The 12,528-nt window shown below is 41.3% G+C and overlaps 1 protein-coding gene across 1 annotated transcript in view; it reads right to left on the minus strand.

The window, feature by feature from the left end:
• The window catches only part of GLP1R (glucagon like peptide 1 receptor), a 245,924-nt gene that overhangs the window by 113,631 nt on the left and 119,765 nt on the right, over positions 1 to 12,528 (minus strand). Inside the window, exon 4 of the mRNA XM_033935380.1 lies at positions 549 to 661. Coding sequence (XP_033791271.1) covers positions 549 to 661 — 113 coding nt within the window. The remainder of the gene's footprint in view (positions 1 to 548; positions 662 to 12,528) is intronic.

Consider the following 12,528-nt stretch of genomic DNA (forward strand, 5'->3'; position numbering starts at 1 on the left):
AGACATGCTGGCTGCTATCTAAGGAATTCAGTGAGTTCTCGTAAAACAAAAAAAAAAAAAAAGAAAGAAGAACTTGATGGTTCTTTCTGCAAATACCTGTATCCCACAACAAAAAAGGAAAAAGCAACCCCATGTGTAGTTACGTGAACAAAAACAGAAGTGGGGAAGGGAAACGATCAACCAACTGTGAGGTCAACCAATCTATTGAAAATACAACATATATAACATATATCAAAAATATATATATAGCAAGCCTAACAGAGAGTCCTTTGATCCTTTTTGTCCTGGACCCCAACACGGTCCGTGTTTCGACTTGAACAGCCTTCGTCAGGGGTATATGACTGAAGCCCAGCAGATGGTGCCAAAGTACGGGCTATGAAACCAAAAAGGAATACTCTCGGTAAACGGTTTGATGAAGCCTGCTGCTCAACGTGGAACCAAACAAAGAAACGCTGCAAACTACTGCAGAAGCTGAGTAGCGCCGCTGCAAATACACCCGTGACAACAGACACAATCTGTTGAGAAAGTCTTATGTGAGCCGTCCTTACCTTATTTACGGTGTCCTCACATTCTGAGTTGTTCCTCCATACTATGGTAGAGTTCTCATTCAGAAGCCAAGTACCTTCAAGCGTGCAGAACCGATATACTTGTCCACGGAGCACTGATGGATACAAGAAGAAGTAAATAAAGAACTTCAATATTATAAGGATTCATTAAGGATATCGATTACTATCAGCACAGGGAGCTCGACATAATTTAGAAGAGTTTTGAAACTTCTAGAACTGCAAGTTAACTAAAAGGTTTACTCTGGCATAGCATGGTCAGGTATACTACTCTGTCTGTTGACTTAACACTGCTACTTTGGTATTTTGTGACAATTCATAGTTGTTATTCTAGTAATATTTTGATAAGTAGTGTCACATCTGATACATAGATAAATAGCTCGTGTACCTGCTGGATCCAATGATACGTCTACAGCTGGTATTTATTGCAAATTTATTTTGATTGGGAAAAAAGGGAGGAAAATCAATTTCAAAGTGATTTTCAAAAATAAAAAGCATTTTCCCACATAAATTGGCTGTCTGAAAGGTACTATTACTATTTCAACTGCGAGTCATAATTTCTGTAGCTCATGTATGCAGGGCGTCATGACATAAGAGACTGTCCCTTGTTAAAGAGCTCACAGTTTATTCCAAACAGACAAACAGGAGAACTATAGCAGCAGTTCTCAACACAATCCCCATGACGTACCCAGCCAGTCAGGTCTGCAGGACATCCACAATCAATACGCGCTAGATAAATTTGTAGGCATTTCCTCCCTTGCATATAAATCTATCTCCTGAAAACCGGACATGCTAGGTGTGTCCTAAGGTCTGGATTGAGGACGACCGACATGAATAGTTCAAAGGTTCATGAAAATGTTTCTCGTTTAAAGATGCTTTTGACTGCCCCCTATGGGGTAACCGAGATCTGCATCCTGATGCTTCTAAACGGTATGTACAGCGATGGAGTGCTCGGGGACTTTGGTATGTGCGTGATGTGGTATCGGAGGAGGGAGTGCCTTGCTCTTTTCAGACCTTGCAGGCGGACGGTTTCCTGGAGGCCACTGATTGGCTTTATTACCGTCAAGTGTCTCATTACCTGCTTTCTCTGGATGCTGCTACTTTGAATGAAGATATGGTGGATATGGTGGGTGAGACCTTGACTCTATCCCGCCTGACCAGGATTAGTCTTTTCATCAAATCAGTTTGGGGAGTTTCAGTGCCCCCTGGGATTATGAGGTTGTGGCAGCAGTGTGGAACCAGGATCTGTCTCCCTCTGAGCAAGTCACAGGGGGACGGACTTCGTCTTCTTATGAAACATCTACCTCGGCTGACTCGTTCCATAGTTTTGCAGGAACAAACAGTAATTTATACAGTAATTTAAACAGGAATTTAGGAAACGTCTGAAAACACACCTGTTCCTAAAGTATCTAGACAACTGATCCTCTCTTCGCTCTCCCCTCTATAGCGATTAACTTGTTCTATTGATCACTCTCTCCTCAAAAATGGATTTCCTGTCCTATTAACCCTCTTTCTTCCTCCCCTCTTAAAGTCAATCAATTTGTACCTTTGCTTAATCTTTGTAAACCGCATAGAACTTCGCGGTATTGCGGTATATAAGCTGTTATTATTATTATTACAAGTTCCTCCTGCAGTTGCATGTGTCTCCCTACCGGGCCTATGTTTCTGGGTTTGCATCTCATGCTCGGTGTCCCAAGTGTCAGTCCACCCCGGCTGGCTTGCTTCACATGTTTTGGTCTTGTGACCAACTTCAAACCTGTGGTCTTTTGTTGCACTATATTTACAAACTGTACTGAGTAGGCCGATTCCTCTGTGGGCAGATATTCTGCTTTTTTCCCAAGTTACTATATTGGGTTTGACTAGAGGGGGGTAATTTGCTTCTACACAAAGCTTCTTTATTAGCTAGAAAATGTATCCTTGTACTGTGGCGTCAAGCTGAGGTGCCCACTGTTACTATGTGGAGAAATGAACTGTTTACATGATTAAAATTGGAATATTTAGATGTTCGTAGGGGTGGCCCTGGTCCCTGGTAGAAATTTAGGAGAATCTGGGCCCCTGTTTGGGAGGGTCTGTCCCATCGAGCTAGAAGTTTTCTTCTGAACTTTTGACACTGGAGTGCTGGGGTGGGGGGTGGAGGTGGGTGTTTGGAACGGGTAGGTCTTTTGGGTGAGGAGTTTGGGGTAGGGTTAGCATTGCCCTAGCATTGTCCGCTGTTGTATTTTATATTGCTGTTCAGTGTGGTGTGTATGTTTGTACTATGAAAAAATTTTAAATAAAAATTTTCAATAAAAAGATGCTTTTGAACATTAATATCTCCTTCTAAAAATGCTGTTGGACATTTACCCCTCTCTTTTCTCTTTCGTCTCTCCTCTTATCTTCTGATTCCTTCTTATGAGTTACTGCAGCATAATATACGTTTCCCTATTCCCTTCGTTCTTTCCATCAATGTCATCTTTTCTCGACTATATTGTAGCTCCTCCTTCTTCCCTCTCGTTAATCTGTCTTGTTTGTTTTTCATCTTTGTAGTCAATTTGTATATGTGTCTGTCCTAAATCTTTGTAGTCCCCTTTTTATCATTGTATTTTTGCCTAGAATTTACGATAGGTGAGTAATCAAATTTTAAATAAACTATGAAACTGATCCTTCTCCCCTTTGTGATATGATCAATAACGGTGGTTATTTTAGATGGGTTATTCACATTTGAACCTCAGACGGTGGTGGAAAATATACACATTGCACTTAAATCTCAACTCCTTAAGGAGGAAAAAGCCTCAGAAGTCTCTCAGTAAGGCCAACATACAGTCTCTCCTCTGCAAAACACTACAAATTTTGTGGAAAGATACACTCAGAACCTTACCATGCCATAAGAACATAAGATTTGCCGCTGCTGGGTCAGACCAGTGGTCCATCGTGCCCAGCATTCTGCTCACGCGGCAGCCCTTAGGTCAAAGACCAGTGCCCTATTTGAGTCTGGCCTTACTTGCGTATGTTCTGTTCCAGTAGGAACTTATCCAACCTTGTCTTGAATCCCAGGGCTGAAACAGTAACAACCTTATATATGAAAAGGCAGTACTGTAAATATTACATCAGGCCCTAAAACACTAATTCACTACTGAGTGAAACCCTGCCCCACCCCCCAAAAAAAACCACCACACAAATACCACTCCTTGGTCAAATACAGACAGACCCTTGACAAATAAGAAACAAGGATCACAGAACGGAAGTGTGGTAACCCTTACACAATTTTCAGAAGATTGTGTTTGTGAGGATCTATCTAAACTAAGGTTGAGAAAGCTATGGGGCCAGACGGCATGCATCAAAGGTTTCTGAAGGAACTTAGGGAACTTCAAGAGGCTCTGCTGTCTGATCTTTTCAACACTTCTCTAGAGTCAAGCGTGGTCTTGGAGGGCCAGAGAAGGGAAAATGAAGTCCATCTCCATAAAAGCAGAAATCAGGAGGAGGTTGAGAAATAAAGGATGACCTGCAAAGGAAGTGGAAGTAGTAGGACCACTAGGAAACAGCGATCACAACATGATACAGTACAAATTAGAAGTAGGAACATCAAAAGTGAAGAGAACCACAGCGACAGCGCTCAATTTCAAGATAGGGAACTACAATGCTATGAGAGCAATGGTGAGAAAGAAACTCAGAAATAGCTCGAGAAAAACAGAGACCGTGGAGAAAGCCTGGTCCCTATTCAAGGACACGGTGCAAAAAGCACAAAATCTGTACATCCCCAGGTTTAGAAAAAGGTGCAAAAAATATCAAACAAAAGACCTGGTATGGATAACCAATGAAGTGAAGAAAGCAATAGGAGAAAAGAAAAAAATCGTTCCAAAAATGGAAAAAGGACCAAACCGGGGAAAACTGAAAGGAACACAGGAAACACCAAAAAGAATGTCACCGAGTGGTTAGGAGAGTTAAAAGAGAATACGAGGAGAGACTGGCCGGGGAAGCAAGAAATTTCAAGTTTAGGTGCCTACCATCAAATTAGTTGCAATTTCATTTCATTGCAAGGCTCAATTACCAGTGCCAATTAAGGCTTTTTAAATAATTAACGATCACTTTTATCACGCTGCGCTAGAGGCTTTTAGCACGGGCCGGCGTGGAAAATGATCCAACACTCATAGAATTCCTATGAGCGTTGGAGCACGTACCACTTACCTCACCAGCCGCGCTAAAAACCTCTAGCACAGTTTTATAGAAAGGGGTGGGGGTTAAGTTATAAGCTTAGATCAGCTTGCCACAACGATCTAGGTGCCTAACTATAACTGTCTTTTATAGAATCAGGGTCAAAACGAATCGTGCTCTGTAAAGATTTTCAGCGGCACTATCCATATGGAGAGTAATTTGATGGGACGCTTAGTTTAGGTATTCTTTCAGGAACATACATGTCTTTAGAAAATAGTCAGATAAGTGGCAGAAATTGGGCCTACATTGCTGGTGTGAATATTTACACTAACCCTGAAGCAGGAGTAAAGTAAACTTTTTTTTAAAAAATAAATCTTTATTAGTTTTCAATTATTAACAATGCAATACAGTGAATTTAAACAATCAAATCAAACAAAAGCACTTTAAATATACAACAAACATTTTCACCCCCCACCCCTCCTCCCCTTAACTAATGAAAATAAAACCACATGTATAATTTCAATAAAATAGATATAATGAATAATAATTATCATGTTTTCCCATCTCCCTCCCTCCCACCCTGGATGTGTAAGGAGGACAAATTTTTTTAAAAAAAGATACATGACAGCTATTGTGACTCAATAAACGATGCCAATGGGCTCCACATCCTTTCAAATGCACTAGTATATCCTCAAATTTCAGCATTCATTCTTTCATATTTGTAGCTAGAACATAAGTTTGCTCACCAGAAGGTATAATTAAGTCAATCATAACTCTTCCAGTTGCGTGTTATCTGGATGGCTATTCCCGTCATCAAGTGCAGGAATCCTTCATTGTTTGGGGGGGCTTTTTAAGAAAAAGTGCTTCAGTCGTCATTGATCCCCTTCTCTTTACACTATCTTGTACTTTTTATTATAAATATTTTTTAATTATACTTTAAAACTTCTAGCCCTTAATGTTAGGCACTTTTATCTGTTCAAGTTTGGAATTCTGTCGGCTCGGGATATAATATAGAAACATAAAAGATGACGGCAGAAAAGGGCTACAGCCCATCAAGTCGGCCCACTCTGCTTACCCACCCCCTGTCTATGCCCTAATGACCCAATTTCCTTATCTTGACCCTCGTAGGGATCCCACATGGGTATCCCATTTATTCTTAAAGTCTGGCACGCTGTCTGCCTCGATCACCTGCACTGGAAGCTTGTTCCAATGATCAACCACTCTCTCTGTGAAGAAATACTTTCTGGTGTCCCCATTAAATTTTCCGCCCCTGAGTTTGAGCGGGTGCCCTCTTGTGGCCGAGGGTCCCTTGAGAAAGAAAATATCATCTTCCACTTCGACACGTCCCGTGAGGTACTTAAATGTTTCGATCATGTCTCCCCTCTCCCTACGTTCCTCGAGAGTGTAGAGCTGCAATTTGTTCAGTCTCTCTTCGTACGAGAGACCCTTGAGCCCCGAGATCATCCTGGTGGCTGTCCGCTGAACCGATTCAATTCTGCGCACATCTTTACTGTAATGTGGCCTCCAGAATTGCACACAGTACTCCAGATGAGGTCTCACCATGGCCCTGTACAACGGCATTATGACTTCAGGCTTTTGGCTGACGAAACTTCTATTGATACAACCCAATATCTGCCTTGTCTTAGATGAAGCCTTCTCCACTTGATTGGCAGTTTTCATGTCTGCACTGATGATTACTCCTAAATCTCGTTCTGCTGAAGTCCTAGTTAAAGTTTCTCCATTCAAGAAGTACGTCCTACATGGATTTCCGCTTCCGAGGTGCATGACCTTACATTTCTTAGCATTGAAGCTTAGTGCCAGGTTGAGGACCAACTTTCCAATGTAAGCAGGTCCTGTGCCATGTAAACTGCATTCACTTACTATATTACATAGTTTGGCGTCATCGGCGAATAGTGTTATTTTACCTTGAAGCCCTTGAGTCAGATCCCCTATGAATATGTTGAAATGAAGTAAATGCAGAGATTTGTATATTTTAGAGTCTGTGCACATACACGCATGCGTCGCCCATGGTCCCTGCATAAACCCACTGGCAAAGTACACGCCATCGGTATTTTAGGGGAGGCCTTTTATGCATGTATGTGGCCACGTTACAAAATTATTCCTACTGTAACACCTCAGTTTCACAGGCAGAGCTTATCCACTGAATATCAGGGCCCTAGTTCATATCCTGAACTCTACTCTCCTTCTCCTGGATATCACAGGCTATCAAAACCAAATGCCCCAACTTATCTTTTATCTCATTTCCTATTATACAGCCCAACGAGGATAACTAGGAATTCCAATCTATTTGTTTAGCCAAAAATGACTGGCTGCAGATATAAGACTTTTTTTGGATAGGACTCTTGCATTTCAAGCAAGTAAGCCGCAGTCCTGGTGGGGTAATTGTATTGGCGGAGTTATGCTGTCTTATGGTGCATTTCGAAAAGTAATTAAAATCAGGCACGCTGCTGGCCTCAATGACCTGAAGTGGAAGACTATTCCAGCGATCAACCACCCTTTCAGTGAAGAAGAACTTCCACAGTGACACTAGGAAGTTCTTCTTCACTGAAAGGGTGGTTGATCGCTGGAATAGTCTTCCACTTCAGGTCATTGAGGCCAGCAGCGTGCCTGATTTTAAGGTCAAATGGGATAGACATGTGGGATCTATTCGCAGAGATAGATAGGGAGGGTCATTGGGGTGGGCAGACTGGATGGGCCGTGGCCCTTATCTGCCGTCTATGTCTATGTTTCTAAGTCAACGTTGTTTGATAAATTCATTTCCTAAATGTGCATATTACTGTTAACAAAATTTTATATTGATCATATTTAAGAAACTTCTTGTATTTTAATTATTTGTATTGTATTTCGCTGATTGTCCAGCCTTCTTTTGTGTAAACCGCCTAGAAATTGTTTGATTATGGCGGTATAGAAGAATAAACTTATGTTATGTTATAACATCCTTCTTTACAAGGAATATATTTGTCCTGCTCTTGGTCTACTCCCATATCTAGGGTCCCATTTCCTAGCAGCTCTGCATATCAGCCCGTACACTTCTCTTCCCTTCATTCTCACACTGCTCGACCTAACGATGGCTCCTTGTTTGTTCTACAATATGTGGGTGTAAAGGACAAGCCTCACACAGGACGCTTTAATCTTACATTGACTGCACACAACCCTAAGAGGACAGAAGTGCACTTGAAGCAAGCATAGTCAAGAGATGCAAAAAAAGAAAACAAACAAACTCCATGTTGATGATCCACTTGACTTTAAAGCAAAGAAACAATAACAGAAAAAGAATCTGTGCTGGTTGAAGTGGACAGTAATCCTCTGCTGGATAAGGTCAGGAGAAATGTGAAAAAGGCATACTACTACAATCACTAGCTAGGTATTTGGGACCTGGGTTGGCCACTGTTAGAAACGGGATACTGGGCTTGATGGACCTTCTCAGTTTGGCAGTTCTTATGTGAGCCGAGGACAATTAAGCCATTGTGACATCACTGATGAGTTTGGCTCTTAGGCATTGGTGGAATGAGGCATTATGACATCACAATACCAGCTCTGGAATGTTGCTTCTCTTTGGGTTTCTGTCAGGTACTTGGGATCTGGGTTGGCCACTGTTGGAGACAGGATACTGGGCTTGATGGACCTTTACTCTGTCTCAGTACGGCAATTCTGATATTCTTATGTGAGCTAAGTAGAGGACAATCAGGCCATTGTGGCTCTTAGGCATTGGTGGGATGAGACATTATGACATCACAGTCTCAGCTCTGGAATGTTGCTACTCTTTGGGTTTCTGACAGGTACTTGGGACCTGGGTTGGCCACTGTTGGAAACAGGATACTGGGCTTGATGGACCTTCGGTCTATCCCAGTTTGGCAGTTCTTATGTGGATCAATTCTAGTGTGACATCACTGATGAAGATGGCTCTTAGGCATTGGTGGAATGAGACATTATGACATCACAATCTCAGCTCTGGAATGTTGCTTCTCTTTGGGTTTCTGTCACATACTTGGGCCTGGCATGGCCGCTGTTGGAAACTGGATGTTGGGCTTGATGGATCTTCAGTCTGTCCCAGTATGACAATTCTTATTCTCTTCAGCTTGTCTTGGGTCATGATACCCTTGAACATTTGCACCCGATGATTTGGACTAATATGATAGTTAAGATAAATAAAACTGTATTTGCATATTGTATAATAGGATGCTTAACTCTTCCTTAGTATTTCTGCCGCAGCTGCCTGTAAGATCTAACCCTGCCCATAAGGACAGAAAACTTACACATTCAAGTAAACAGGACGAGAAAAGTCGTAGTAACAGAAAAGAGTATGGTTTTCAAAATTGTTGGTGAAAAAGGAAAAAAAGATTAGCATTTAGATGATAAATGGTTTTGCAGGGGGAGGAAGACAGGTAATCATATCTGAAGAGGCTGAAGGATGCTGGGAAACCACTCAGGGGAAAAATTTGTAGAGAGAAAAATAGCTGAGGCCGTTCAACGAGGCAATAAGACCTTTATTTATGATGCAGAAAGTGTAGGGGCGGAACTGTGCGACTGAGAATGGAACGGGAGAAGCACAGAAGAGGCGGACAGTGAGCGCAGCAAGAGTGACAGCTGAGACCGGCTCCATTTGATCGTCTCTTTAAAAATAACCCAGAGCGGTGATTCCCAAATTTGCCTGGGATACAGGTTTTCCAGGATATCTACAATGAATATTTATGAGATAGATTTGCACACGTTGGTTTTACAAGCATGATTATGTTGTGTTTGCCATGTGCTATTAAACCCATCCTAAGATACCAGTGACCTAAAGGTGCTGGCTTAGTTTTGATTAGTTTATCTATTGCACACTTTATACCAAAGTGGATTACAAAAAAACATACGTAATTAAAAATATATACATTGGGTTTTGGTGGGTTTGAGGGTCCGGGGCTAGTCCTTCCAGTTTGGCAGTTAGGGATGGGGGGAGCGCACGGGGATTCTGTTTGTGTTGTAAATTTTGTCTATGCATTTGTTTTTGTGCAATTTCAATAAAATTGTTTCAACACTAAAAATATATACATTGATCACAATAGCAATCACTCAAAAATCAATTGACTCGTGTGTTACTCATCCAAGCCCTGGCAGCCTGCTTAACTCTGTCACAATTACCCTGCTTGCTCTACTGCTTAATTATAAAACTTCCTCCTTAGGCTGCCATACTAAATCCTTTTACAAATAAATAACTCCTTAGCTGCTTTTTAAAGGCTCCTGTATCATATGAACATAAGAATCGCCTTATTAGGTCAGACCAATGGTCCATCAAGCCCAGTGGTCCGTTCTCACGGTGGCCAATCCAGGTTACTAGTACCTGGCCAAAACCCAAGAGTAGCAACATTCCGTACAGAATCTTAAAGAACAGCAAGATTCCAGAATCCCAGAGTAGCAACATTCTATGCTACCAATCCAGGGCAAGCAGAGGCTTCCCCCATTTCTTAATAACAGACTATGGACTTTTCCTCCAGGAATTTGTCCAAACCTTTCTTAAAACCTGCTACGCTATCCGCGTTTACCACAACCTCTGGCAACGCGTTCCAGAGCTTAACTGTTCTCTGAGTGAAAAAAATAGTTAAGCTCTGGAACACCTTGCCAGAGGTTGTGGTAAAGGCGGATAGCGTAGCAGGTTTTAAGAAAGGTCTGGACAAATTCCTGGAGGAAAAGTCCATAGTCTGTTACTAAGTTTCAAATTTATTAAAAGTTTGATATATCACCCATCGAGAATCTTCTAGGTGGTTTACAATAAAATAATATACTACTTGTATTTGTAAACTGCTTAGACCTGTTTAAGATTTAGCGGTATATTGTCTCAATAAACATAATTTTTTTATTATTATTATTTAATTATCAAATTTTCAATTTTTTACAAGCATATATCTTGACAATAAAAATAGAGTTACAAATTACAGAAAATTATAATAAGAATCGATAACAACCAAAATTAACATTTAGTAACTCTATTAAACCCCATTATACAGGAAATTAGAAAACTAGGGCATGATGTTTGAAAAGACAGGAAATAATTCAAAAACACTATCAAGAAAGACTAGATTACAATAAGCGGATCTGTTAAGCCTTTTAAATTCCAACTTAGTTCGCATTTGAAGGGGTAGAGATAGCAATTGAGGCTGGAGGTTTCCTTGCTTCCAAGAAATTTTTCAAGTGTTCAGAATTAAAGAATGCAAAGGATTTCTCCTCCATTTTAACAATACATTTGCATGGAAACTGCAGAAAAAAAGTCCCTTTGAGGTCCAATACCAGGGGTTTAAGTGCCAAAAAGGCCTTTCTCCTCTGTTGAGTGGACCTACAAAAGTCAGGAAATGTCAGAACTGAATTATTCATAAATTTTTCATCTTTAAATCTGAAATACATTTGAAATATCCAATTCCTATCATATTCTAAGGCAAACGTAGCAACTGGGCTTGCTGTATTTGAAATAGATTCAGAGTTCTCCAGTAAGCCAGTAATATCTAAACTGGCCTGCTGGTTTTGCAACGAAGATAGTTTTTTCAGTGGGCTACCCAAGGAAATATAGTATGCTTTTGTAATTGGGGGCATAGATTCAGCAGGGATTTTCAAGACCTCTTTGAAATATTTCTTTAACATCTCAATTGGTTGTAAAATAGAGGATTGTGGAAAACTCAAAAACCTTAAATTCAAACGTCTCTCATAATTTTCCAGTCTTTCCATTCTCTGGTGAATATTCAAATTATCCTTTACCAAAGCTGTTTGAACTTTCTTAACCCTCTTTTAAAGTTTCCCCAAATTCTTTTACTTGGGAGTCCACCTTTACTGTAAAATCCCCAATTTGTTTGGTATATGTTTGTATCACTTCTGGGAGTTGGAAAATCTCATCTAAGCGTTCAGTTAATTTTTCCTCCATAACCGTAACAGCCTCCCATACCTCCTCCAAAGTTATCTTCTCCTGTCTTCAACTTGGTGGAGTTTTTAATCCCAGATTCTACAGTGTTGGCTGCTGTGTAGTCAGACCTCAAGAGGAATCCCCCCCCCCCGACCATCCTCCTACTGCTCCTTCACAGATTTCCACGGCTGGTTGTAACACCTCTTGGGAGAGAGAAGAAGGAGACGATGTCCCAGGAACGGAGCCTCCATCGGCAACCCCTCCGGTATCTGCAAGGCTTTCCATCGACTTCTCAACTTCACTTCCAGGTTGAAGTGGAGTCTCGCGGTCCTCAGGGCTCAGCGTGGCTTCTGCCATGCTGCAGGCGAAATCTCCTGTCTGCTGCTCACCTCCTCCCCGAGGACTATCAGGCTTAACCGGTAAGAGAAAGCTCTCCAGCGTCTGTTGAATCGACACCGGGGAGGGAGCCGGTTCAACTGGGAACAAACGCAGCTTCCCTTTCCTCTTAACCATGTTATTCTTCAGCGATGTCCGACGCTAGGCAGAGCGTCCTCTCACTACACCGCCTTCGCCGACATCTTGCCCCTCAATAAACATAATTGATAGACATCAAGAACACTGCACAACCCATGATATGCCCCGGGACCGCCACCAACATGCCTCCAGCTATTTTCTATGTAGTTTTGCCATGTCCACATTTAGATCAAACTGTTTTGAGATTGTACTTTAGATATTCGGGATGCTTATTTATTTATTTAAAAATTTTATATATACTGCCTGGAGTCTCAGCGGTTTCTAAATTAACATACATAAAAATAGCACATACATATCATCCTATATAATAATACCCTTAGCGCACATGCGCACTTCAATTTTCATGGCTCCGTGCATCTGAAGCTCCATGGCTGGCAGAGAAATTGTAAAGTGTGTGGCGCATGTGCG

The sequence above is a fragment of the Geotrypetes seraphini genome, chromosome 3, assembly GCF_902459505.1.
Source record: "Geotrypetes seraphini chromosome 3, aGeoSer1.1, whole genome shotgun sequence".
Taxonomy (NCBI): Eukaryota; Metazoa; Chordata; class Amphibia; order Gymnophiona; family Dermophiidae; genus Geotrypetes; species Geotrypetes seraphini.